General features: G+C 36.1%; 4 protein-coding genes across 4 annotated transcripts; 2 read left to right on the top strand and 2 right to left on the bottom strand.

The window, feature by feature from the left end:
• On the bottom strand, positions 1 to 5,906 carry LOC111703053 (uncharacterized). The gene is made up of 5 exons (XM_023474906.1): positions 5,829 to 5,906; positions 5,357 to 5,622; positions 2,590 to 4,575; positions 590 to 2,451; positions 1 to 390 (listed from the first exon to the last, which is right to left on the bottom strand). Exons 2-5 carry the CDS (start codon positions 5,604 to 5,606, stop codon positions 208 to 210), a joined length of 4,281 nt encoding a protein of 1,426 aa, XP_023330674.1. The 5' UTR covers positions 5,607 to 5,622; positions 5,829 to 5,906; the 3' UTR covers positions 1 to 207.
• Positions 5,907 to 8,131: 2,225 nt separating this feature from the next.
• On the bottom strand, positions 8,132 to 16,530 carry LOC111703055 (interferon-related developmental regulator 1). Its single transcript, XM_023474908.1, has 10 exons — positions 15,905 to 16,530; positions 14,922 to 15,066; positions 13,699 to 13,774; positions 13,072 to 13,180; positions 12,649 to 12,768; positions 12,374 to 12,482; positions 11,783 to 11,883; positions 10,531 to 10,660; positions 9,687 to 9,812; positions 8,132 to 9,548 (listed from the first exon to the last, which is right to left on the bottom strand). The coding sequence occupies exons 1-10, from the start codon at positions 16,183 to 16,185 to the stop codon at positions 9,468 to 9,470; spliced, it is 1,278 nt and encodes a 425-aa protein (XP_023330676.1). The 5' UTR covers positions 16,186 to 16,530; the 3' UTR covers positions 8,132 to 9,467.
• A 326-nt stretch (positions 16,531 to 16,856) lies between these two features.
• LOC111703037 (phosphatidylserine synthase 2) lies at positions 16,857 to 23,306 on the top strand. The gene is made up of 8 exons (XM_023474885.1): positions 16,857 to 16,914; positions 17,799 to 17,966; positions 18,329 to 18,851; positions 19,110 to 19,267; positions 20,585 to 20,852; positions 20,914 to 21,076; positions 21,648 to 21,725; positions 22,812 to 23,306. Exons 2-8 carry the CDS (start codon positions 17,850 to 17,852, stop codon positions 22,897 to 22,899), a joined length of 1,395 nt encoding a protein of 464 aa, XP_023330653.1. The 5' UTR covers positions 16,857 to 16,914; positions 17,799 to 17,849; the 3' UTR covers positions 22,900 to 23,306.
• A 428-nt stretch (positions 23,307 to 23,734) lies between these two features.
• On the top strand, positions 23,735 to 27,875 carry LOC111703054 (flocculation protein FLO11). The gene is made up of 5 exons (XM_023474907.1): positions 23,735 to 25,438; positions 25,506 to 26,639; positions 27,023 to 27,177; positions 27,348 to 27,403; positions 27,459 to 27,875. Exons 1-5 carry the CDS (start codon positions 24,340 to 24,342, stop codon positions 27,682 to 27,684), a joined length of 2,670 nt encoding a protein of 889 aa, XP_023330675.1. The 5' UTR covers positions 23,735 to 24,339; the 3' UTR covers positions 27,685 to 27,875.
• The last annotated feature ends 5 nt before the right edge of the window (positions 27,876 to 27,880 follow it).

The following is a 27,880-nucleotide window of genomic DNA, read 5'->3' as shown; positions in this document are numbered from 1 at the left end:
TCTGAAACCAGAAGATTGAAAAACGAAGTAAAAAAGAGACAAATATGACAAAAATCACATCTTATCCAAAATATTACAATTTAATTGTTTAAGGGTTATTTATTTATTTGAAAATTATTTGGTCAATGGTCATATCTTGATGACGGAACTAGCAATGCTCTAAGATTGAATCCGAATACTTAAATATTTGTACAAATTCGTGCTGGACTATTTATCCAAACTTCTGATGAACTGTTTACAGGTTGCTCCAGCGGACATCTTCAACACCTTAACCTTGGAGTTAGGCATCTCTCTGCATATCCTCCTGTAGAGGCCGGGCAGGGAGATGTATTCAATCTTACTCCCCTTCTCAATAGGGAAACATTCACGTTCTCCAGGAGCTTTCTTCATCTGAGGAAAAATTAATTTTAATTTTTTAAGGATTTTTTTCAAAAAGAATGTCAACGTAATATCGAGTGACTATGAAAAGCTGTTAATTGACATCTTCTCTTTGTTTACATGTTTATGTGTATCTCCTGTAGAAAATTTAAATAGAAAGCTGTTTTCAGTGTATTGATATAAACGACGACGACTGTAGCATAAATGATACCTGATTTTCTCCCATCGCCATAACCATTGCTTCCAACCACTCGTTGGTAACACCAAGATAGAACGCCTCCAAATGTTTCAACTCCTTTGTAACTCCATCAATTATCTCCGTGTTACTCCGCGCGACTTCATCTTTGTAGGTCGGGATAATGAGAAACTTACGGATATTGTCCAAACCCTTAAGTCCTGTCTTGAACCCAGGACAGATATGAAAATCAATAAGCTCCAACTGTCGGAGATTATCACCTTTCTGAAGTTTGGAAATATTATCGCCGACGGAACCTTTCTCTAGACGAATTCGCTGGAGTTTCAGAAGATCCGAAAGAGTTTTGAATATTGTAACAGGTGCTTCAGAACAATCTCCTAGTTCAATCTGTTCCAGGTTCGTCAAGGTTCCGATCGTATCGTAATCACAGTCGACTAGTCCACTTAGCGTGAGTAAAGAGAGGTGTGTAAGGTTCTGTGAGAGATTACCCAGAGCGCTCAAACCATTCTCAAGTTTTAAACTCCCTGTTCCCGTCTTGACACGGAGTTCTTTCAAATTGGGAACCTTCTCCATAACCTGAAGTTCTACGGGGGAAACTGTAAGAGGAGAATTGAGTTCCTCAAGTTGAGGACAGTTTGAGATGAGCTCAACAAGAACGGAGCCGGGAATCCTTGGCAGCTGAAGATGACGGAGTGTATAGAATTTTGTTGAAACTGTAACTATCTCCGCCCAGGTTGAGTCACGATCCTTGACGAACACCATCTTCCGCATGTCCAAGGATCTGCAGCTGATCTTAGTGATGAAGTTCCCGAGCTGAGCCCAGTTAAACACCTTGATATTCTTGAGGGAGATAGTGGACCACAAGGATTTATGGAACACCAACTCATTCCAAAGTTTACAAACCCTAGCAGCAGTTAGTCTCTCTTCAACCTTGAGATATTTAAAAACATGGAGTAGAGCAAAGTATCCGTTAGAGAGAGTATTATGAAAGTCCAGAGGTTTAAATCGTTTAGCTGAACCTGATCCTATAGAATCTCCGGATCTTTTCAGACTTTTCACTCCGAATATTTTCTGAGTATCCACAATTCCGACAGGTTTTAGAATCAACCGACCGTCAGTGCTCTGTTCCAGTTCAAATCTTGGCGCATTTCCTCCTTCATGATCCACAGGTTCAAGAAGAACGGGGAGTTTATCAGACTTGCGAGAACTTTCTGTTTTATCTGAGGGTTGATGAGGAGGGGAGGGAGGAGGAGAATCCAATTCAAGATTAGTTCGAGGAATAACAAGGAATTTTTTCCCTCCGATATTCACCATTGTCTGACACTCAATAGGACGAGGATGAGATATTTTAGCTTTTTTCTTTATAGTAATGTTTTCAGATTGGGAGGGTCGAGTTTTGAAAGGCGGAGACGTAGGTTTAAGTTGATTAACAGGTCTGGCCTGAAGGCTCCGAACTGGTGTTGAAGTAGGGGTTGGGTGGGAAACAGGAGGGGATGATATATTCGGAGCTTCAGGTTGACAATCATTACAAAAGAAATCAAATTGTGCCTGATTGTTGCAGAAGGTCGGGGGTAGACCAACACATTTAGGATGGAACAGGCAGTGACAGGATGTACAGGAGAGGGAAGGAAATTCAGAAACTCCAGGACAGTGAATTGAACAAGGCAGCATCGTTTTCTTGGTGGGACGGAAGACTTTAGGAACTGTAGGACGGGTAGGAGTAACATTAAAACTAGGATCGGAAGGGACTGCTTGAAGGTTCGGGTAGAGGTTGCTCATACTGATGGGGGTGATGGAGAGGGTTGGGGTTGGGGCAGGCATTATGGGGACGTGAGAGTAAGGTCGGGGCTGATTTCGAACTGGTGCAGTCGGCATTACTAAAAATTAAAATATTTTTAAGTTTTAGGTAAATATTTACCAAAATTAGTGTTCCCCTAAAAAAAACAGTTTAAAGAAACAAAAACATGGATTCCCCATAGAATTATTAAAGTTGTCTTAAGCTTGTCAAATTATACCTTTAGGTAACTTTGTGAGTGTTATCGTACTAGGAGTAGGTGTTTCTTCAACGATAGAGAGTGGATCCGTCCCAATATCATCATCTTCAGCACACGCTATATTATCATCTGTATTCACTTCGTTCTTCGCGTTAAGCATACTAAACATTTTAACCTTGAGAAGTCCTCCAACCTTCCCGGCAGATACGGTCTTCTTAGGACTCTGGACAATGTTTTCAGGATCCTTCCACAACCCAGAGTTGTCAACTTTACTCGGTTTTAACAAGGACTCCAGTTTCTTGGTCGGTTTGGAGCCGGAGGGAGATTCAGTTTCGGACTTCTTAGGTTTTGAAATAGGTTCAGGATCAAGTTTTTCCGGAGGTTTACTCACTCGTTTACTGGTTCTGGTTGTATCGGAAGGTTCCGGAGTTTCCATGAGTTTATCCGGAGGTTTGCTCACTCTCTTACCCAGAGACTGAATGGAGTCGTGATGCGAGGGGGAGGATACGGTTTCATTCTTAGAGTTGGCATAACGGACAATCTCCAACCCTTCAGGTGCTCCCAAAGGTTCCTTTTTAAAAGTGAAAAATGTTAAAGGATACATTGATCCTGTGGTAATAAGATGACCCTCAAGCTCGTTAGCTGACCTAAACTTGAACTTTTGCTGTCCAGGAATTGTCGGAGAGTGGTAGAAGACGTCGGCCCGACTTTTACTATTTGTTTCAAGATGGTTAGTTCTGTAAACTACCTCTCTTACCCAACCATCAAACAGAGGATCAAAATATTTAGCAACTCCGGACTTCTTCTTGGCAGAGGTCTGAGGAGTACTCAAGGAGGTATTTACACTTGAGATAGGGGTGGAAACATTAGAGGAACTGATTTCATCCTCAAACCGAACTTTAGAAGTTTTTGGGGTGGATACACTCCCCGGCTGAATTGCTTGTAGTCCTGGCAATGGTTTCTTAGCGGCAGGTCCTTGTTTTTTACTGCTGATGGAGACAAATATAGTTGGTTTGAATCGGAATGCAGATTTTAAATCAACATCTTCGTAATTGTTGTATACAAAATCAGGGATTTCTGAATCTGGAAAACCATGGAAACCCTGTTCATCCTCTATGGGAAGATCGGGTTCAATAACCTCACCGGTTCTATCCTTCCCAATCTTTATTCGTAGTTTGACAGGTCCAGGTGAGTTTAAACCAGAGATTCGGAGTTTTTCAACCTTTTTCACATCCTTTCTTTCCTCTTCAAGACTTACATCTTCTTCGTGTTCTTCCTCAGCTTCAGGATCTTTTTCTTTCTCCTTTTTATCTCGCTTCTTCATAAACAAATTAGGGGATAAGATGAACTCTTCCTTCTTTTTCGAAGATTTCTTAGGTTTGATTGGCTCCGGTTTCTCTCGTTTCGTTGATTTGGAGGATTTTTTCTCGACTTTTCCAAGATTTTTTTCTTTAGCATAACTTTCACGCTCTTTTGTTATAGGTTCATCTATTTCCATTAATTCATCGGTTTCCGAGGTAGGTTCATTAAATTTTACTTGATTTCCTTTCAGAGCAGGTTCTTCATTCTTTTCTAATTCCAAATCTGCTGAGGTATTTAAAACGGAAACATTCTCCGACGGGTTCTTACTAGAAACATCTTTCTCTTGAAGAACAGGGGCAGGGAGATTTTCTGAACTATGTGTTTCTTCAAGGCCAGAATTTTCTGGACTCGAGGGTTTTTCCGGAGATTTTTTATGACTGCCTTGAGTCTCCGCCAAGTCACTAGAAGCCAATTTATCATCGGAAAATGAAGATGAGATGTCTTCTTCCGACTCTTGTGAGTTTAGACGTTCTGGAGACTCAGAATTTGGGTTCGACTCGGATTGATTAGAAATAATAGCTTCCATCTCTGGTTCATCGTGATTTTTTTCTAATTCTGACTCATCCTGGCTTCTTACCATCTCCGAATCGTCCGCACTTTTTTCCTTCTCAGATTCTTTAGTAGGAGACTCTTTCACAGAATCATCTATATTAAACAATTGTTAAATAAAAACATGAAAAGGAAAAAAGATCAGATTATTGAAGGAAAGTGTGATTTCAAGTGACAATTCGAAGAAAGAGGGACATCAAGGATTCACAACGGTACCCTCGAGACCTTAATCTAGTCTTAAATGTGTTAGATATTGAATTGGATATGATCAGTTATCAAAATTATAAACGAAGCTTTTAAGGGTACCGTTGTGAATCGGGCATTACCAACTTTGAAAAAATGCCCCCCATACGCTGATGCTCTCTTACAATTTAAATATTGATTAAAGTTTTACTTTGTAAACTCAAACATTTGAGCTAAACGCATTTATAGGTCTTTCAGAAAACTTTAATTAGAGTGTTTTTTTTTTTGTAAACCAACCGTATTGGAGGATTAACTGTCCTCTAAACCTCAAGACGTAAATAACGGTGATTTTTCGGGTATGTCCTTCTCGTCCTTTTAACTCTTTCAGGCCCACCCTTTCCTCTCCAATCAATTATCACACAACTAATATTTTTCAAAAAGAATTAACAATATTTAAATTGTATTTTTTCAGGGTTAGGTTATGTGAAGATAATTTTCTGGCCGAGCGCTGCGGCCAGGGACAGGCTATGGGACCAAGCGCCGTGGCCAGGATAGGCTAGGGGTCCGGGTGCTACAGCCATATGTCCAAATTTGAACATGTGTTACAAATGAGCTCCATTTACAAATATGACAGGACGAGGGGGGGTTCCAAAAAGGTACAAATAATCGATTTTTTTATTTAACGATTGTTTTCCTTCTGATTCTGATATCTCTGACGAGTCCTCCGAAACCAGAGCAAAATCCTTCATCATTTTCTCCTTAATACTAATTTTAGGATCGGAAAACTCTACTCCTTTCGCCTCGAGATCAGGAGTTTTAAAATTATCATCGTTCTCACCCATCTTGGTTGGTTCAGTATCCGGGTTGTTAAGTTCACTGTCTCTATTTTGGTCCAAGATTAAATCCTGGTTTTCCGACTCCCCCCTCCCACTATCAGTCTCCATGATAATTGTTAATAATCTGAAACAAAAATGTTTAAAAATATTTCTTTTTTCAATTCTCTATTATCAACTTAGTTTTGCTTAAAACAAGGGTTCTGGAAAAAACATTAGTGCATGTTCTCCTATTTAAAACTAGGTCATGTTCTAGTAGTTACATAATTATCCAGGGGTAAACATTGGTCTAAAAACTTCCAAACTTTTATAATTTGATTTGCCGTCGCTTGCCTTAAAATAAGCGGTGTGGACGAATCAATGGAAGATTGGCCGCCGGCGGGAAGGTTTAACTTCACATATCAACTCTACTCAATACTCATTAATTATTTGGTTTGGTATGGACAAGGTTCCGTGATCGATACTACTACTCCACTAGCAATAGTAGTACGAGAAGGGGGAATAACCCTAGACTTCTTATCCGTCCATTTGCTTTTCTCCTTCGTCCTATTTAACTTTCTGCCGTTGCCTTTCAGACTACTTCCTTCTCCGTTCTTCCTAATCACCTAATCCGTCCTAATTTTTCTTCATTTTAATCCTATACTCAGCAATTATATCCTCCCCCTCTCCCTACGTTATAGCCGATCTACCCTTTCACAGCTTATTCTTTCTTCTCACTTATACTCTACATTACCAAGTTCCTTCTTACACAATTCTACCTTCTCCCCTACTTCCCTTACTCAGATTCATCTTAAATCCCACTCAACTTATCCTACACAATTCTACCTTCTCCCCTACTACCCTTACTCAGATTCCTCTACAATTCCACTTATCTTATCCTTCGCAATTCTACCTTCTCCCCTATCCTTACTCAGATTCATCAGCTACTCCAATCAACTTAAACTACACAATTCTACCTTCTCCCATACTACCCTTACTCAGATTCATCTCCAATTCCACTTAACTTATCCTACACAATTCCACCTTCTCCCTGCTACCCCCTACTCAGATTCATCTCCAATTCCACTCGACTTATCCTACACAATTCTACCTTCTCCCCTTCACAGATTCATCTCCTATTCCACTAAACTTATCCTACACAATTCTACCTTCTCCCTTCTCAGATTCATCTTCTGTTCCACTCAACTTATCCTACACAATTCTACCTCCTCCCATTCACAGATTTCCTCTCCTATTCCACTCAACTTATCCTACACAATTCTACCTTCTCCCCTACTCAGATTCATCTCTCATTCCACTCAACTTATCCTACACAATTCTACCTTCTCCCCTACTCAGATTCAATTACAATTCCACTCAAATTATCCTACACAATTCTACCTTCTCCCTTACTCAGTTTCATCTCCAATTTCACTCAACTTATCCTACACAATTCTTTCTTCTCCCTTACTCAATTTCATCTCCAATTTCACTCAACCTATCCATCTCTGAATTTAAACTTCTCATATAATTCCTCCTACCTTCTCTTCAATAAGCTATCCTACTCCATCCTTTACCTCTAGCCTTCTAAACATCCAACCTCTTCCTTTACCGCTCATTCTATCCAACCTATCGTCCTTTCAAGCCTACCATGCCATAACTTCCCTTTAATTCAACAGAACCTATTGCATCAATAGGAAGTAGGGCAAAAAATTCAAAAGTAGCGGTTTGGATCTTAACAGCTTGGCTAAATGTTTTGTTTTGAATCATGATTAAAATATTTAAAAATGTATTATTTTTTAATAAGAAAAAATTGTGAAAAAATTTCTAACGAGCTTATAAATTTTTATTTAATTCTGATTTATGCCTAGCAGTCTCGACAGTCTCTTTTCAATCTCATTTTAAGTAAACGTTTGATATTTCAAGACTATTTGATCCAATAGAATTCTCAGTTTGGATTATCAAAAATCAACGACATCGGGTTGTACAGATATAGGGATAAAAAAAACAAGCGTTTGTGTTCTATGTGTTCCGATCCCACTTAAATCCTGCTTTCTTCTTTTCCTTATATTCTTGTTTCAGTAATCTATTTCTTGGGTCATTGTTCTTTCTGACCTCCCACACTCAGTTTAATTTTATTTCTAATATATATCACGATTTATATGGCTAACTCGATGGTGTATCTTTCGACCTACGCAAATCCGCTTTACTCCACCTCTGACCTACGCTAGTAGCACGTGGTTTCACTGCTTCTAGGACTTGTGGCCGCTGCGCCCAGCCCCCTAACCGCGGCGCTTGGCCCCCTAGCCTGTCCTACCCGCAGCACTGCCCAGAAATTTATTTACCTATAACCTAACCCTCAAATAAAACAAAAACAAACAGCTGGCGTAGGGCTAACTCATATGGTTAACAATGTTTTTTTTTCAAACACAAAAACCTCACAGATATTGTATTACTACAAATTTTAGCTAAAAAAAAACTCAGCTTAAAATAATCAAATACACTATTTTCAATTTCACTTAACCTTAAATATCAACTACTTCTATTAGAATATTTGCAAACGTAATTTATTCATTTTGCACAACGATTTAATAGATTTTTAACTGATGCCCTGCGTTTAACAGTATAATATCATGATTAAACCGAATTTCACTAAATTATATCAAACGTAATGTATTATATATCCGTAACATTAAACGATATAGTATGAATATAAGAAAACATGTTGAGAAGTAAAAACAATGCTTAGGATCAATTACAGTTTGATCCGTCAAGTGAAACAATCCAGATCCTTTATGTTAAGGAATTGATCCGGATCCGTCAAGTGAAACAATCCAGATCCTTTATGTTAAGGAATTGATCCGGATCCGTCAAGTGAAACAATCCAGATCCTTTATGTTAAGGAACTGATCCGGATCCGTCTTTAAAAAACAATCCATCCTGTGAACGGAAGATTCCGAATACGTCCTCTGAAACAATCAGTCCTAGGAAAGGAAGGATGGATCCTTTTTGACCTTTGGAACAATTGATCCATAAAACGATGGATCTGGATCAGTCCTGTGAAGGAAAGGATCCATATACGTCCTCTTAAAACAATGGATCCGGATTCGTCCGGTAAAGGAATGGATATGGATTCATACTATGAAACAATGGTTATGGATCAGTCCTGAGAAGGAAAGGACCCTTTCTGTCCTCTGAAACAATTGATTCATCAAACAATTGATCCATCAAACAATGATCTGTCCTCTGAAACAATTGATCCATCAAACAATGATCTGTCCTCTGAAATTGATCCATCAAACAATGATCTGTCCTCTGAATCAATTGATCCATTAAACAATTGATCCATCAAACAATGATCTGTCCTCTGAAACAATTGATCCATCAAACAATGAATCTGGATCGGTCTTGCAAACTACTGATCCAGATCAGTCCTGTAAAAAGATCAATCCTGATCTATTTTTGGCAAAAATGTGTGGCGCATTGACTGATAAATTAAATCTTCATGAAATTGTTCCAAAAATCTTGTTTTAAACGTACTTTCTGGGAAAGGATTTTGTATAATTTTGGTTGAATTTGTGCCATCCAAGGCCTAAGCACTGGTTAAAACTTAGTCTATTTCTTTAACAGATTGTATTTTACATGTAGAAATGTTAAAAAAGTGAACCTACATCGATCTTATATTTAGGAGGAAACTTGATTAAAATGTTTAAAATGAAATTATTTTTTCTAGTGGCATTTAATTCATATGAGCTGTAACCGAAATAAAAAATATCACTTTTAGGAGCAACAATTTTACCTATGAAAGTTTATGCTTTAAAAATAGAAAATCTATATGATTAAAACCTAAAAAAAACTATTTTCCTTGAAAAAATTACATTAATCATAGTTCTAGATTCATCATTATAATTTCTTGACACTTTTAATACATTTAGAGGGGAAATATTTATGAAAAGTTTGAATATAATTGTTAAGATGTTGCATCTTTAATGTTTAGAAGACTGCGGATCTCTTGTCCCTGTTCTTGCTGCGCACCTGCGTTCTCATCTTGAAAGCTTGTTGGTTGGCGGCATTCTGAAAATACACGTTAAATTGCTCTTAAAGTAGTAGTGTATGTTTTAAAACAATTACCCCCCCCGGTGCAGCTGGTGGGGAAATGATTTTTGAAGATCTAGTTTGTAATTAGTTCAATAAAAATACATGAATTCTTACCCGTTGTGTCTTAGTGAGTTTATTTGAGCCGTCTGCATCTAGTATATTGAGCGGAGCTCCGAGCTCAAATATTTCTCTAAGCATACTGTTAACGCTCAGATGATAATTCATTCCTGCTCCCATCATCTTAACAATTAGATAAATATTAGGGAAGGATTAAGGAACAAGAGATTAGGATTGGGGTGTCCATTTGAACACTTATCATAGATTCTAATAAAAAAGAAAAACTTATGATTTTATATTTACATGACATAATCAGTATACACATTCTTCTCAGATCTTAACTTGGATATCTGTGCATGACTCATTTGATTGTTCAAAATGTTAAAACTAAATTGTCTGAACCACGCTAAGATAGTTGGGTATGAGTAAAAATTGTGCTTTTTTCACAACTTTTCTGCGTTTATGAAGGTAAAAATGGAGGTAAACGACCTCCGATTCCAAATTTTCTTTGGGATCCGTTATCTCAACATGCATATCCCATTTTTTAGGACTAAACAAAGCCTTTCCAAAAATTGGAGTTGTCGAATAAGCCCTTTTTCCTACCCATTTAAATATAAAAAATGATTTTAACTTAAATCTTGTTAAAAAAGACACAAAAATGGATATCTTCCTTTTCTTCTGAAAAGTGGCAACCGGCGGCCGATGGCTTCTAAAAACGACTAGTGTATTTCTACCGCCCACAATAGCAAGAAAAAATCAGAATTTTTTCATTTCAAAATATTTTCTTATTTGTCCTTTTAAGGTTTGGTCTTCTGAAGCAACATTAATTTCGATGATAAACCTTTCTCTTATATGAATTTATTTTTCTAGTATCCAAATTTTAAATAAAAAACGTATTCACCTTACAAAACCAATCGTACTGTATTTTAGTGAACCATGAATCTATTTTTAGAGTTTCCTTTCCAAACTTGATATTCTCATTTGGGCCTTCTCCCTCCTCTACACCTCGTAGCACATCACGGAAACTTGATCTATACAAATACAAATATAAAATTGAATAAAAAACTTTACATTTAACATTTTGGTAAACATTCTAGGCACTTGGCAATCGTAACTGAAGGCTTTCGCCGAGTACTGAGGATCCCTTTGATTTTGAAAAGCTAAATCCGTATCCAGGTCATGAACATTTCTTTAAGATTTCCTGCGTTTTATAGTTTTTATAATTTTATAACAGAATAATTAGTTTTCTTCTTATAGTTCATTATTGTTCAAGAGATAAGAATATTTGTAAAATTCTCTAGTTTTTTTTAGTTAGTTCAGATTTAGATTTTGAGAGCAAAAAAATTGGTTTGCAGTTTTTAGTTCATATTTTTCCCCTTTGATCCGGATCCGGATCCAGAAAGCCACAATGTTGCGGATCCAGTTACGGATCCTAAGCACTGCTTTAACCAAAAAAGATTGTTTTGTTTTCAAAAATCAAATATTGGGTAGAAAGATCTATCTTTAAAATATTTTTATTTACATAATTAAAATAAATCTGTTAAAAACAAAATTGATTTCTTACAACCCGAACTAAGTTTGAAACTTTTGAATGAAATTTAATTCAACAGCAAAACTTCAAATAAACATATGAACTGACAGAATTTGAAAATATTTTGATGTAGAATCATTATTGATAACTTATATAAACAATGAGACAACTTTCAATATAAGAAATTTTTCAAGAGAAAAAAGGGCCATTCCGAAGAATGGGGCTGGTGGGGAGAATGCGAGTATCTTTGTATGTAAAGTTATTATCTCTGTTTGTCTGTTTGTTGGTTTGTCCGATCATAATCAGGAACCCCTGGACCGATTTACCTTGACTTATGGGGAACTCGGGAGAGCCACGGGACTTTTCTTAGTTATGAGATTTTAGTTATAATGGGAGAAATAGCTAAAAGCATAACTTACGTCAACGCGCGGGTAAACGGTGGGACTAACTATGACTACCCTAGGCAACGCTGGGTTCCCAAGCTAGGTTTTTATATAAACCAATCTAACCCTACAAATAAGTTCAACTCTTTAACCAAATTACCTCTGCTGGGTTCCCAAGCTAGGTTTTTATATAAACCAATCTAACCCTACAAATTAGTTCAACTCTTCAACCAAATTACCTCTGCTCCTTCCTATCCTTCTTGCTCCTGGACTTGCTGCTGTCTGTGGCCAACTGTTTCAAGCTGGAGATCAGTTCATCAAAGTTCTCAGGCTCAAAATCCTGAAGAATGCGGAATTTTCTTATCAAATTTTTTTTGAGGTTAAAAACAAATATTTTATAAGCGAACGACTGTTGAAAGAAAAATTCATGAAAAGATATTTTATTTAGGTTTGTTAAACCAGAAAGGGATTTTCTAAAATCAACGATTTTTTAAATGTTCTTAAATAGGTAACCTCGCTAAGTCCGAATACCAACTTTAAAAACTTCGGATTTATCAAATTAAAAAATTGGATTTGTGAGCATAAAAATAAAGGATTTATAATTTCAACTTTAAAAAAAGGAGTTGTTAGTTTAAAAATTGAGGATTTATCAAATTTAAGACTAGGTTTACAAGGTGTAACGCAAAAATCGAAAACATTGAGAAAAAAAAATTAAGACTTTTATCTGTCATATTAGAATGAACAAAAATTAATTGCCCGATCGGCTCCGTCGTTTTTATGTAATCAAAACAAAGCAATTAAGAAAGAGAGAAATATATTTTATTTTTTACCTCATCATGATCATAAACACTCTCTAGAAGCAGTACCATAGTCTCACCAGCTGTTATTCTCAAATCTACATCCACAGATGTAAACATACTCTGCAGTACACTTACACGACTGAACATTAAACAAATAAAGATAACAAGCATCATTATCTTCTTCGGAAACTGTAATACGAAGATGTAAATGATTAAAAAGCCAGTAATGAGTCTATGATTTCAAAAAACTATCGGAGTTTGCAAATGACATTCTTAACAACTTACAGTGGGCAGATAATTTTTACCTGTTTATTTTCTCATATATCTGTCCTGGGGTTAGTAGAGTAGAGAGTAGAGCCCAACCAGATAAACAGGAAGTATGGAGAACTACTGTTTCCGGACTTACAGTAGATGCACTTCCGTCCCTGAATAAATTTAAAGATCCACTTCCTATAATTTTCCAACATTTTCAATAAATGCTTCTAAATGTGAGTGTGTGTTATTTAATTATTTTGTACTTCTTTCATATGATCAACTGAAAAAATGATCATCCGTTCATAAAAGATCTACTTTAAAAGACAAAAAAATCTTAAAACTAACTTATTTCCAGTGGTATACGAAAAATAGCGAGACATAAGATAGCGATTCGAATTTACTAAATTTCATTCATTAACATTACAAACAAAAATTATAAAATCCAAAAATTACATTTAGTAAAAAGAACTTACTTCTTAGCTGCCGACAAAGTATAGATTCCTTCCAAGACCTTCATTACACTCACAACCTCCGCCAACTCTCCGCCTCCCAGGAAACAGAGTCCGGCCAGGGCGGAGGCAACTACAAGTAGTTCAATAATAAAATTCAAGAACTTTTCTTATAAAACAAATTGTTAACTTCTTTAGAAACTTCTAAATTAACAGAGCTGAAAACTTTAGAATGAAATATTCAGATATCCCGTCGAATAATTAATATCCAGTTTAAATATTGCTTGTTCTCCACATGAATTTAAACTCCAGATTAGTTAACCGATCGGAATTTAAGATATCCCATTCTAAAGTTTTCAGCTCAGTTTACACAATTTTTTAATGCATCAGTATCTCATAATAAATGTACGAACTCATTTTCTATAAGGAGATAAATTCCAATTCTGATGAGATCTCACAGGTTCGGAGTTAAATCTCTACTTTCTTGTAGTGAGTGATGCCCAATAATTTGGTAATCTATGTAAATTAAGTTTTAACCTTGCTTCTCAAAACTGTAAAATTTATGAAACAAAAAGACGAAACTTTTAAACTTCAACAAATGAGTGACCTTATGGTCCATTATTGCTTTTAATATAAAATCATTTTTGAAACCTGTTGCTCTTGAGTTGGGAGACTCAGTTTTATCTGAAACAATCTGCAGCAGGGTAGGTCTTAGCTCCTTGTAGACCTATATACATGGACAATTAAATCTCAGCACACTGCGATTTAATGGTCTCACGCTCTCAAGCAAAAATCGTTGAGAATTTTGCCAATAACTTCTAAAAAACCACATCTAACAACAAGTGCTTTACAGTGCTAAAATGTACATGTAAAGGGCTACAGAAAAGCATAAGTGAGTTAGAGCGGTAAAATTTAAGCTTAGGGCGTTGCGACACTTGATTTAGCTGTGAAGTCGAAGCTAAATCCAACCTCAGGTGTGATTTCCATCAGCTGATATTTAGCTATGATTTGGCTCCGACTTCAGATCTAACCTAAGCTTCGATCTTGCTCTGATTTTGGACTAACGAATACAAAAGCATAGCTAAGCTAGGAAGTCGCAGCTAAATCATAGCTAGAACCGGACAAAGAAACCGGGCACTAGATACATGGACAATTAAATCTCAGCAGGGTAGGTCTTAGCTCCTTGTAAGCCTAGATACATGGACAATTAAATATCAGCAGGGTAGGTCTTAGCTCCTTGTAAACCTAGATACATTGACAATTAAATCTTACTTATGCTCAAAGGAAAAATAAAACTATCGAGAAATTACATTTTATTATGACGTAAAAGCACAGCTTCTTCCAATCCATTTGCGACCCCCCCCCGCACCCAACCCTTCTGTCGCGAAGACACACTACAAAATGTGAAAATCTTTAAATACAGTGGTTTAATCCAAAGAACGAAAAAAGGAGACAGTTCAAGATTTTTTTAAATTCTAACTAGTGCTTAGGATCTGGATCTGCTGGATACGCATGCAAAGTATCATCCAACCTCAAAAAAATGTTTCCTCTCAAAACTAGATCTTAGCTTCTGAAAACTTCTGAGAAATGTCCTTATCTGTGAATGGTTTAAAAGTTATTGCAAAAGGGTAAGAGAAAGAAAAATTCAACAAATTCTTCGTTAAAAAACCAGCAAATCTTAACTAAATCTTATGACCTGAATCCGGATACATATTTATCAAGTGCGGATCCGCATCAAAAAAGTAAATGAATCCTGAGCACTGATTTAAACAATGATTAGAATGCCACCACCACACACCCCCATTCTATAATCAATATTGACAGAAGTATGTTTTATAAGTTTAAGGCGGGAGAAGATTTATCTTTAAAAATACCTCTTCACAATCAAAGAGTTGAACTCCAAGGAGAATTGCTAGTTTAGCGGCAGCTTGAACCTCTGATCCCTTCCCCTTCTTCATGCTTCTCTCAACAAGGTCGCAGATTGTCGCCTTCCTTCCCTCGATAAAGTCGGGAGCATATCTAAATTAAATAGATCGGAGATCTAACTTCATGAATACGATAAGTAGTTCACCGATGTAAAAACGGATTAGATAACAAGCATGTACTTGAGAAGTGGTTCAACTAGGAAAACGTACCACAACTATTCATAACTTTTCATTAGTTCAGACCACGGCCCGCTTATATGTATGCTTCTATCTACCGATCTATACTATTCTGGGCTAGTGTACATGTAACTTTGTCGATGCGCTACGCAGCTGTTATATCTGAGTGGACTCTAAATATTTTTAGGAATTTTCTAAAACCTCTGCATAGCAAATTTTAGGTTTTATTAAAACAAATTTTTATTCTGGCTATTGTTCATTCAATGAAAATAATTTGTAGTTTAAAAAAGTTTGAAGTGAAGTTCAGGGTCTAAATTAGAGAAGAACTTAGGTAGATAGTGGGCCCTGGAGTAAGCAGAAATGAGATACTGTAGCTAAAATCTTGTTATCATAGCATTTTCTTCAGAAGCAGCGCTTTGTTTTCAGAATTTTAAAATGTGGTCTGCCGTTTTTGTACCTTAAGAATTGACCAAGATATTAAGAAATTTGTTTAAAATTCAAAATATTAAATATCAACAAGGTTGTATCTCCAACAATTTTTATACTACAAAGGAGGCAAAATCTTATCAAGTTTTAAAGACTTACAATGTTTTTCTATACTCCTTTACATTTACGAAAACCAGACAAATTGTGAGTTCCAGGGTCCAATGCATAACGTACTGCATAACACCCCAGCGAAAAAATTACATCAAACCTTGACTATGATATACCCATGGTTCAGACTTACTTAAACATAGCTAAACTCAAAGACCTACCTCTTTATCAGACCCTGACAGAGAGCTTCAAGGCCCTTGGTTCGCGTGGTCGCTGATTTCTCTGACGCGAGCTCAATTGCATCCTTCAACTTATTCTCGAAAGTCTCCTCTGAACTGCTCTCGTCGACTTGGTTGTCGTCCTGGATGGTCGAGGTCTCAGACCCAACCATCGAGACGACGGAGGCATTATCGTTGAAGACTGAGTCATCGTCAGAACCGCTGCCGCCCTCAATCCTACCCTTTCCTCCTTTGGCTCTCGTGTTTTTAGATTTCTTCGGCATTATACAAGATTCGCAAATAACAAATATAAAACTTATTTAAAAAGTAAATGGCAACTAGAAAACACTAGATTAACAACAAACAATATCCTGAAATAGTTCACTGGTGATTTAGCTGAAAGGTCACAGAAGAACAAAGATCAGATACCGTCCATATGATGATGTTTGTATAGCTGCTTCAAATCGGTCCAATTATTAAATAATTTGTTTAAAATCACTCTTTGACTTGTAGTATCACAATTACAATTAATCGCCTTTCTATCATTCATCATAATCCAGAGAAAACTTGGCAACAGAATCGACTGCTAGCTATGCACGCAGTTAACAATCTGACGACACTAATCATGCTGCATGAACGTGCTGTTGTCCCAGGCTTTATATTTTGGAGGAATTCGAGGTTTCGCGATTTTTATTCAGACAAAAATAAAAATACATTATTGTGGGAGAAAAGTAAAAAATATTTTTATTGATAAAAATTCTAAATTTCTTAATTGACAAAAACATTTCTTTTGTTTCTTTTGATATTATGTTGGTACTGTAAGATGCTTGATTAAAAATTCCGACCGTCTTAAAATAAAGCCAGGCAACATACCTGCGCAATATTTTCAAAATACAAGACAACATTTTTTTCTATTTACTCATTCAGCTTTTTTATGGCCTGATGCAATGCAGTAATTTTCTATTTGTATTGTTTAACCTGGACATTCATCGGATGATATTAAATTTATCAAAGTACGATTCAAAATAAATAACTTATCGTATTTTAGTGTAAGTTGTTCAGTATAATTGAAACTAACTGTTAAATTCTTTTAAATCACTAGACTACAATTGATATCCCATTGTATGATATTAAGAATAATATTGTAAGGTTTTTTTTAAATTTTTTAAATATCTTTAAGAATATTTGCTTTTTATTGCTAAGGATTTTTTGTAAGTTTGAATGTTGGGGTCTGTCCTAGAAATAGATTTTTGGACCCCCCCCCCCCGGCCCTCCCTCCTATCAGTTTTGTACATGACTGCATGTATTTCAGCAAAATTATTATTATTCTTTTTTTTATTATTTTAAGGTTAGGAAATGGGTTAAGACCATTTCTGGGCCAAGCGCTGAGGCTAGTACAGGCTAGGGGGCCGAGCGCTGCGGCTAAGACATGCTAAGGGGCCGAGCACCGTGGCTAGGACAGGCTAGGCGGCCGGGCGCTGTGGTCACAGGACCAATGATATCCATGTTATACACATGCTAACCATCTACAATATTGATAGGAGGAGGGGGGGGGGGGGTTCAAAAATCGTTCTCTAAGAAATTACTTAACACTTTTTAGTCTGGGTTCCTAATAAATGCTTTTTTCATACCCCCACTCCCCAGGTCATTGAGGGGGGGACGCGCCCGGTCCCCCCCCCCATTCAATCAATTTTGTACTTGAATGTCAAGTGTAAAACAATTATATTTATTTACTACTAAGGTAAGGTTAGGGACAATTTCTGGTAAAAACATTTTGTTGTAAAAATTGTCAAGATCTTACCCCTGCCAGGAATTCCGTGATTTACAACTTGAATCTGTTATTTACATTGTTTTCAACTCTGGTATCATATAAATACTTTATTACAATATTTTGTAGATTCTAGCTTGTCTCTAGGCTAGTCTAGATTAGTCTAGAGCAGGCTAGAACATGGATACAGCGCTGCATGCCGTTGATACGGCGATCGACCGCATCAAGCGGGAAGTGGAAATCCAGAAACAGAAATCTGACAACATGTGCAAATTTAAAACAGCGCACAATTGGCAGGTAATCTGAGAACTCGTCATTGTATGTACTCAATCACTTGTTTTCGACAAAGTAGATTTTTAAAAATATGAATTTCTTTTTTTTTTGCAATGCCAACCTGGAATAGGAGGCTAGGTTAAAATGTCTTTATAATTTTATTAGCTGGGAAACCTTCTTTGCCTGAAAACTAAATTTTCTCTATATAAATCGACCAACTGAACTTAAGTCAAAACTTGATGATTACCTTCCCGTGGTTCTACCGAGTTCCAAAATCGAAATTCGAGGCAAAACGGTCAAGGGGGTTCATAAAATTATGATCGGTCATACAAATAAACAGCCCAACAGAAATTACTACCTTAAATATTTCAATAAATCATGTCTAGGAGGAAAAGGAAGGATCTGTTGAGGATACAACCCAACCTTCTTATTTCTGGCGCGCACACACCGGTACCGTGCTCATCGTGTTCATCTGCTGCCTCGTGTATACGGCCTTCATAGAAACCCCGGTCGATGATCCCGTGTACAACGGTAAACGGGGATTCACCGTGGCAGTATTTTTCTGGGTAACCCTGGGAATGACGATGATGCCGGACGGACCATTTATGCGTCCTCATCCTGCGCTCTGGAGGTTCGCCTTCGCCTGTAGTATCTTCTACGAACTTCTCCTGATCTATATCCTTCATCAGACCCCGCATGATGCTCGAACTTTGCTTAAGTTTATCGATTCCGATCTGGGAGAACCCATCCCGGAGAAGGATTACGGAGGAAACTGTCAGATCTACGACTCTGAGACACCCCAGGATCCCTGGCATAATATCAAGGACAAGGTGGATATATTCATCGTTGCTCATCTGTTCGGATATTGGTGCAAAACCTTAATCTTCAGGGATTGGTGGCTCACAACAGGTATACTTTGTTTTAAACATCAAATACAACGAAACGATTAAACTGAAAGATCAAACGGTCGCACCGTGCCCTTAAGTTTGCAAGTATCTTTTCGATTTGTGTAACTTTAGTTTCTTAACTCTTAAACCATTGTAGCTATATTCATTCTATACTCTACAGATTTTTGGATTAATCTTTGTAAAATTAGAAATTCAGTAAGATTGTTATGACCTCTGTAGTCTAAAAATGCTACAGTTTACAAATACTTAATATTTTCAGTGATCTCTGTAATGTTTGAGTTTCTTGAATACTCCCTGGAACATCAGTTGGCTAATTTCTCTGAATGTTGGTGGGATCACTGGATCCTAGATGTTATCGTCTGTAATGGCGGGGGAACTATTCTAGGAATATATACTCTACGCTGGCTTAGTCTCAAGGTGACTGATAAATCTTGTTTCGGAAAAGAAAAATATTTCGAAATAATGTTGGGAAACTGAAATAGGACTTTTCTTTTTTAATTCATTATTTAAAGAATTCATTTGTTTTACTACAAGTAAATAATCAGCAAACTATTTTTTGAATCTTTCCCATTGGGAAAATCAGGATGTTGGAAAATATGTTAGATTGATCGGTAAAGTTTATTTTCTGAACAATGGTCAGCGTTTATATCAATACACTGAAGACGACTTTTCTAGCAAGCTTTTTTTTAAAATACAAGTTTACAAGCTAATGAAAGAGAAGCTGTTAATTGACAGCTTCTTATGGTTTTCAAGGTTATATGTATCCAGCTGTTTGAAAGTCTGGTAGAGATCATAAGTCATTTTAATTGAATTGATATATACGAGTACGACTGCATGAGATTTTTTTTCAAGAAATTTTTGATTATTTTCCACACCTTTAAAAGTGTAATAGTCTATTCTGTAATGGACGGTTTATCTGTACTGTGTATACAGAAACATTGTAAAGAAGAAAATTATGACCTGTTGAGTGTCGATCCTTGAACTTGATTTGGATTCATCCTATACAATATACAATATACAATATACAATATACAATATACAATATACAATATACAATATACAATATACAATATACAATATACAATATACAATGTACAATATACAATATACAATATACAATATACAATATACAATATACAATATACAATATACAATATACAATATACAATATACAATATACAATATACAATATACAATATACAATATACAATATACAATATACAATATACAATATACAATATACAATATACAATATACAATATACAATATACAATATACAATATGCGATATGCGATATGCGATATGCGATATGCGATATGCGATATGCGATAAGCGATACACGATATACGATATACGATACACGATATGCGATATACGGTACTCAATACAAGATACGCGATACAAGATACGCAATACACAATATATAATATACATGCTTTCATGACAGTTTATAAAAAGTTGTAGTAAACTCAATGCATCACCATTTTCTAGAATTTCTGTGAGTATTATGAAAATTTCCAATAAAAAAATGATATTTTTAGTCTATGCTAACCCCATGGTTCCCTCAAAAAATTGCAGCCAATTTCGTCCAGCCGTCAGGCCAGCTACAGCTAACATATATTTACAAATTTACAAATATATAAACGTATCAGAAATCAGAATAAAAACAGGAGCTAAGTCTAAAAATGATAATTATTATGTAGATATAAATATTATAACTTTAAATTATTTCAGGAATACCATTGGCGTGGTTTGTATGAGATCCCAACCTATCGAGGCAAAATAAAAAGAATAATCGCGCAATTCTCTCCCCATGGTTGGATCGAGTTCCAATGGTCTCCACTGTCTAGTTTCGAGAGATGGATTGCTATCCTTTGCATAACAAGCGGATTTTTATTCACAGGTTCAAATCAAAGTTGTATCTTTTTGAAGAATTTTGTTGGTTTAAAGGACATCTTATTTAAAAAATTTATGTTCCTTGAACCAAAATACGTTTTTCGTTTTAATTATTAATGAAACTGTGAAAATAGAACAGATCGTTAGCACTGCTAAAACTATTTGAGACTTGTTTAGGGAAACTTTCCAACTGTTGGATGACCCTGAGTGTGATAAACTGGGTCGGCAGAGCTGGGTTCTCCTCGCTATCGTCATCACGGAGCTACTCATCTGCTTTAAGTTCGGTTGGCAGACCATCACCAAACCTCTTCCCAAACATATTGCACTCTGGTACAATATATATATATAAAGTAGTAATCTATTTTTGCATTTTTGTATGGCCGACTAAAAGTCGTGAACCTGTTGACCAATTTGCCTCAAATTTTTTTAGGAACTCGGTAGAATCGCGGAAATGTCTTATTCTTGGTAAAAAAGTGCTAAAAGTTTAGTGGGTTGAATTTGATAGGAAAAATGTATTTCCAGACAAAGCTGGGTTCCCAAGCTATGTAAAAATAAAATAGGGCAGTACCATCCTTGTTTACCCACGGCGAGGGGAAATTGGTTGGGGTAGGAATTGAACAGATATGGGCGTTGGACACTTGACCCCCTACCTGGTGGCGGTCTAGGGGGAGGGGAGGGGGAGGATTATGGGGGCATTTGAAAATTACATTACCTATTAGAATCTTAACTTAAAGATTTCGGAGACATGTTTTATTTTGTTACAGTCATTAATTTATCAATCAATCAATCAATCAATATATACGTTTTAGATTTATTTTACTTTTCTTATTTAACATCCATCTATCCATCTATTTAATTTTTTATGGAAATGATATATATTATCCTATCTTATCTTATCCAGGTGGGTACTGGGTGGTGTACTGCTTGTTGTTTACACCTTCGTCAAGTTCTATCTACTGAAACCCAACCATATCCCTAGGAAAATATACTTGCAAATAATTCATAGATACTCCGAAACCTACTGGATTTTTTTTTAAAAGAAAAACTTTTTCGTTATTTTAAGTTATCCGCCATTTACAGGGTGGCATGTCACATTCCCAACGGCACCCTTTACACCTTGTTTTTGAAGGATGCATGAACTATCCTAGATTTTCTAGCTAAAAATTGATCATTTTTAATTGGGTTTCTCTTCTAAATTGGCATGCGGATTTATGCTGTAGAGACAATGAAGGTTATTAAGTTTCAACAAGGTTACGGAAAGAAAAACGAAATTATCTTCCTCATTGTAACTTGTTTATTTTCCAACTGATCCAGTAGAAATAATGCAAGAATTATAAAGACTCGAAAACAAAACCTCTAAGGATACAAATGGCACTTTTCTAAGCTTTTAAATATCAATCTTATTTCGAATTTAAACAGAATTAAGTGAAGATTTTTATCAGCACAACAAATGTATAAATTCTAACACATGCTATGTTTGCAAAAGAATCGAAGAAAGCAAAGACGATTTTACAAAGAAAAGAATAAAAAGATTAAAAAGGGTAAAAGATATTATCAAACATAAAGGATGTCAAAAATCGGTGTGAATTAAAAAGATCCTTAAAATGCTTGTTTTGCGTAGAACCTATAACTTTTGCACAACCCATAAAGTCTATTTAAAATTTTTTTTTAACAATATAAATAAACAAATTAAATTTTTTTTTAACATTACAAATAAATCTATCATTTTTATTTTTAAAAATACTAACAATCAACCACCAGTAAATGTAATTTTCCTTTTCCTTTGATTTCTATTCTTTTATATTTTTCTAGAATTGGGGGGAAATATTTCCACAACCTCTAATTTTCTCCTGAAACACATAATTTTGTTTTTGTTATATTTCATGAATAAATAATTACTTATTAAATAAAATAAATAAATACTAGACGGAGGTTGAACGCGTACTGTTGTGAATATGGCATTATACATACAGTCCCTTAAATAAACATACAGTCCCTTAAATAAACAACTTTTCTACTTTTCTAGACCCCCCTACCCCCTCCCTAAACCAAGTGTACTGTACAGACCGGAGAAGGAACGTGTACGTCTGATGACACCTGGCAGTACACCTGTTCATGTACCCAGGTCAAGGAATAGTGAGAAAGAAGACTAGTTCATCAGCTAATGTTAAAGAAAAGATTGATCTTAATAATAAGGGAACACGAGATCAAGAAATATTCCAACCAAGGAACAAAACCAAATCAAGGAAGAGTTCTCAAGGATGTATTATCAACTGTGAGAAGCAGGGAACAGTTTAAAAGAAACTAGTCAAGGACTTTAAAAAAGGAGCATTCATTTGAGTTTTGGAAGAAAAAAAAATATTTTTATTTGGAAAAAAGCATATTCTTCCTACAAAACTATGGTATTTAGGATTATCTCCAAGTAAAAATTAAAATAATCGTTGCTATTTTCTAAATAATCATATAATGTTAAATGTAAATCCTTCTTACAAAATCATTGCACAAGTTTTGTATATGATTGTTGTAACTTTAAGTAGCACGTTAATTTCGGGAAATTTGTGTAACTTTTATGGGTCGCGCTTTTCCTTTAACTTGATTTTTTTCAGTTTCTTGAATCGTCTACCTATAGCAAAATGTGGTTTGAGGAATCAACTGGTACATTTTGTAAAATTGATTTAAAATTACGTAAATTAGAAAATAACAATAAGCCAATCCAGAATACAGATCTCTAGTCTTTTGATTGTTTTTTCTCGGCTGTGTACTAAATATGCTATTTCAATATTTGCAAAAGCGTAAATTTCTCTGTATCCCCCCTTCCATAAGACATTTATTCGATTAACATATTAGGCACACAATCGTTCTTTTTTTAAAAAGAATGTTTAGCATTTAGATATATTGAAACTATATATTATGGCGTTTAGATATATTGAAACTATATATTATGGCGTTTAGATATATTGAAACTATATATTATGGCGTTTAGATATATTGAAACTATATATTATATTCACCATGCCAAACGTATAGTACAATAGATTTTAAATTGAATTATCAACTCATAAAAAGTATTGAGTTAATATTGCATTTTTTCTCATCTTTGAACTGAATTTAACTGGTTATACACTTTATAAATACAATACTGTGTGTGCTAATGACTGGGAATAATATATCGTCGTTATAAATGTCTCCCCAAATATGATTTTATTGTGTCACAATGGTGATGATTTAATTCATACGAATTTTTTTAAATATTATATTCAATTTTAGATGGAAAAAATGGTTTGTTTTTATTCTAAAATTTTTGCAGGGGGTTTATTTTAAGCACTCTGCTACTTTAATTCCTAGATATTTTAGCGCACTTAATTGTAATTGATTTGTAAATTAGCACTCGTGATTTTATTTTTATGTGATTTAGGCCCTCTGTGATTTATTGTTAAATTAATTGTAGATCTGTAGTCAGAAATTATAGTTAAAAATGCTGAATTTTAATTAAAAAAATTGATTCTAGTTGTTCTTTCTTGATAACGGGGACGTATTAAACAGCTGTTGGGATTTTTCTTTATAAATATTGTAGTTTTGATATTTCAGATGAAATGGACGAAATATCTAGACTCGTCCTAGAAGGATGCTCGGACGAACAGCTCCTAGCTCGTCTGGAGCAAGGGACGGAAGAGGAGCAGAGAGACAAAGACCACGAGTTCGTCTCTTGTATCAAGATCAATGGAATCCCTATTCTTCCGACCGTCATGACTCCGGAACTCCGGGTCCAGTGTTTAGCTTGGAAAGAGAAAGCCGTCCTGAAAGAGAAAGAACTGAAATCCCGAAGAGACGTCGACCATGAATCCAGGATCAAGTATGCAATTAATAATTTCAAATATAAACTATCTAAACAAGGAGCAATCTCAAGTTCATGTCCGGAATTACTCGACCTGGATTTAGGAGAATCGGAGGATGAATCATCCGACCTCAGTGTCTCCGACCTCGAGCCCAAATCCTTCGCTGAGATCCAGCAAATCTTGAAGAAGCAAAGAACCTCCGACCTCCATTCAGCTAGATCCTCTTCTCTTAGCAGTGACTCCGTCCAAACTCATCCAACTAAACCATACGAGTCACAACTCTACTCGGATACGGAGCTTGAGATTGAAACTAATCTGGGATTGTATGATAGCCTACAAAGTTTGAACACCGTGATAGAAAATCCATCCTCACGTCTCACTCATCCGTCCTCAATTTCTCCTAGTTCAAGTTATCAGCTGGACGATTCTGATAAAGAAAACACCGATATTTCAACCGATATCTCTGATAGTTTCCGTCCACGCCGAGGCTCCTACACCCTGGACAAACCTAGTCCACTACTCCGGGCACACCTGGAGAAGTTTGGTACAACACAGAACCATGATTACCATGATATGTCAAACCATCAAAGAACGCCCAGTCCAAAAAAATCTCAAATAGTTTGGGAATCAAAGAAGTCTCCAAAAAGCCAGGAAGAGCGCCAAATAATCCTGGATAAATACCTGGAGAGTTTAACCGAGAAATCTACGCCAATGTCTCGTATACCTGTGAAGATAAATACACCCAAGAGCCAGAAGAAATCCACGAATCATTTTCAAGTTCGGAGTACACTTGTCGAAACAAAGCAAAGTAGCCTAGTTCGCTCATCAACATTTACCCACAGATCAGAAAAAAAAGGTACATTAAAATATTTATTCAATTATTGTCCGTATTATTTTCCTTTAACACATAATTAATAATTAAGGTATTATGCTGGATAGAAAAAGATTCCAAGACTCACCAAAAACTTCTCCATCTAAACCCTCCTCTTGCCCTGTTCCTCGAGTGGATCAAATATTTCCTGTTTTTTCTCAGTCAGTTCTCAGATCCCCTCGCCCTTCAGTCCCGACTTCTCCATCCCGTTCGTTCTCAGCATCAGTTGCCCCCACTCCTACTCCTTCTCGATCCTTGACAACATCAGAAGCTCCTACTCCTTCGATACCATTTTCACCTTGTCCTACTCTTTCTTTTTCTACGTCATATGCTCCCACTCCGTCCACTCTAATTTCTCCGGACCCCATTACAACTACTACATCCTCTAGAACCCGGAGATTTGAATCTCCGACTCCGGAACCACCAGATACCTCGAGAACAGAGGTACTTGATACTCCAACTCAGGAATACACAGTTACTCAATCGGTGGAGAATATTACTCAGACATCGGAGTATACTCCGATGGCGGAACCACCTCTCTTATCCGGGTCGGTTGGACCAACGGATATAGAGAAGGCGGTTTCGAACCTTACTCAGTTACACTACGAGCGCATGTCCTCGCTTCTTGCCAGACAAGAAGAGGAGCGACAAAGGTTAAAGGTTGAGTTTGAGATGAAACAACAAGAATTGATTGATCAGATTGTAAAAAAGTTTCCAAATCTAAAACTTCAGCTTTCAGCCCCAAGTACTGAACCAAAACCGGAGACGAATCAAACCTCTTCCATGCCCCCTCACACAGAAACAGGACTGAAGACAACTGAAAAGTCTAAATCTCCGGATACTGAACCTGAACCAGTCCAAAAACCTGCAGGGTTGATTTCTCCGAATATTGAATCTCCAAGTTTAACATCTCAAATCAGAAAACCTCAGGTTTTATCTGATGTGACACCTCTGCCAGTTGAAGCCCAGAGCGAAGTTGTTCGAGAACTCCATCCGTTCCATACCAAGAAAGAATTGCACATTCCTCCCGCGGTGTTCTCGGAGAAGTATGCAAAAGGTTGGACACAACTAAGTGCGCTTGCACGCGGGTTTCTGGTGAGAAGATTACTGAGAACGGAGAAGGTTCAGGTTCTAAAGCAAACTATCAGAGAAACATTGGAGTTTGCAATTCAACTTCACTTGGAAGGTTTGTTTAGATTTCTCCATCTTCAAACTGAACATGAACATGAACGTGAACCCAAACGAGGACATAATCGTGATTATTTAAACACAGACATGCATTTAAACACAGAAATGTATTAGAACACAGACATAGATTTAAGCACAGACAGATTTAAACACAGACATAGATTTAAACACAGACATAGATTTAAACACAGACATAGATTTAAACACAGACATAGATTTAAACAAAGACATAGATTTAAACACAGACATAGATTTAAACACAGATATAGATTTAAACACAGACATAAATATGAACATCAATAATTAACTTGACACGGACACGGAATGGAGGTTGACTCGGACACGGAATGGAGGTATAAAAATGAATATTATAATCTCTAGGCGGTGAACCGAGCAGACAGGATGTTGATCTTCACTCGCGTCTGCTCGCGCAGTTAGAATCTGCTTGTGATATGATCCATCATTTGTTCTTTGAACTCGGGACTCAGGAGAAGTTAGAGATTATTCGTCAAGATAGGGAAACAGCAAGGGTCAAGGTAGAGGGGTAATCAATTAAAGAAAGAAACGTTATATTCTTATTTGTAGCTTTTCAGGGGGAACATTTTTGGTTTTATTATTTTCAATCCGGGAGACATGGCATATCAATTCTTCCTTGTTTTACAAACTTAATAATTGCATTAAATTCAGTTAAGTTTTTGTGTTTTAGGCTAATAAGCAGGAAAGTAAAAAAGAAAAAAGGCTATCAGCTGCTACTAGGAGCAGGTAATAAAAAAAAAATATTACGGAAAAGGTGAACGTCAATTATTTTTTATTTTAGATTGGAAAGCAAGACAAAAGAAAGTTTTGTAACGCCTAAACCTAAAGATAGGTGGCAACCCTCTCGTCGAAAATTAGCAAGAGCAAGAAGTGTGTCCAGAGAAAGAAGACGACCTACAAACTCAGTGCCTTCGCCTTATGCCAGAAGTTTATCTAAATCTGTTTCCTCTAAAACTGGATTCAAATTAGGCGGGAAGAAATCCTTCGACAAACCGGTTTGGAAATAACCGTAAATACCTGAATGTTACAGTACAAATTTCTTATGGTCAAGTTATATTTTTCAGTATTTTCATTTTTTTAATTAATTTTTATATGGTTCTATATATTTATATATTTATTATCGCAAAGAAAATTATATGTGTACAGCACAAGCACAACCACTCTCTGTACATAGAGCACTGTACTGTACTGCAATGTTTTCTA

This window comes from Eurytemora carolleeae, unplaced genomic scaffold (genome assembly GCF_000591075.1).
Source record: "Eurytemora carolleeae unplaced genomic scaffold, Eaff_2.0 scaffold505, whole genome shotgun sequence".
In the NCBI taxonomy this organism is placed as follows: domain Eukaryota; kingdom Metazoa; phylum Arthropoda; class Copepoda; order Calanoida; family Temoridae; genus Eurytemora; species Eurytemora carolleeae.
This window is presented reverse-complemented; position numbering and strand designations above follow the sequence as displayed.

What these genes read in the sequence shown, in the direction of transcription:
- LOC111703053 (XM_023474906.1), bottom strand. Translation starts at nt 5,606, where the DNA reads ATGGAGACTGATAGTGGGAGGGGGGAGTCGGAAAACCAGGATTTAATC. An exon ending in ACTCACAAAGTTACCTAAAG is followed by an intron (nt 2,452 to 2,589) that starts GTATAATTTGAC and finishes TTTAATTTTTAG; the next exon opens with TAATGCCGACTGCACCAGTT. An exon ending in TGGCGATGGGAGAAAATCAG is followed by an intron (nt 391 to 589) that starts GTATCATTTATG and finishes ATTTTTCCTCAG; the next exon opens with ATGAAGAAAGCTCCTGGAGA.
- LOC111703055 (XM_023474908.1), bottom strand. Translation starts at nt 16,185, where the DNA reads ATGCCGAAGAAATCTAAAAACACGAGAGCCAAAGGAGGAAAGGGTAGG. An exon ending in TGTCAGGGTCTGATAAAGAG is followed by an intron (nt 15,067 to 15,904) that starts GTAGGTCTTTGA and finishes TATTTAATTTAG; the next exon opens with ATATGCTCCCGACTTTATCG. An exon ending in ACTTTGTCGGCAGCTAAGAA is followed by an intron (nt 12,769 to 13,071) that starts GTAAGTTCTTTT and finishes AAATTTATTCAG; the next exon opens with GGACGGAAGTGCATCTACTG.
- LOC111703054 (XM_023474907.1), top strand. Translation starts at nt 24,340, where the DNA reads ATGGACGAAATATCTAGACTCGTCCTAGAAGGATGCTCGGACGAACAG. An exon ending in AATTCAACTTCACTTGGAAG is followed by an intron (nt 26,640 to 27,022) that starts GTTTGTTTAGAT and finishes TATAATCTCTAG; the next exon opens with GCGGTGAACCGAGCAGACAG. An exon ending in TCAGCTGCTACTAGGAGCAG is followed by an intron (nt 27,404 to 27,458) that starts GTAATAAAAAAA and finishes TTTTTATTTTAG; the next exon opens with ATTGGAAAGCAAGACAAAAG.
- LOC111703037 (XM_023474885.1), top strand. Translation starts at nt 17,850, where the DNA reads ATGGATACAGCGCTGCATGCCGTTGATACGGCGATCGACCGCATCAAG. An exon ending in GGATTGGTGGCTCACAACAG is followed by an intron (nt 18,852 to 19,109) that starts GTATACTTTGTT and finishes TAATATTTTCAG; the next exon opens with TGATCTCTGTAATGTTTGAG. An exon ending in TACGCTGGCTTAGTCTCAAG is followed by an intron (nt 19,268 to 20,584) that starts GTGACTGATAAA and finishes AAATTATTTCAG; the next exon opens with GAATACCATTGGCGTGGTTT.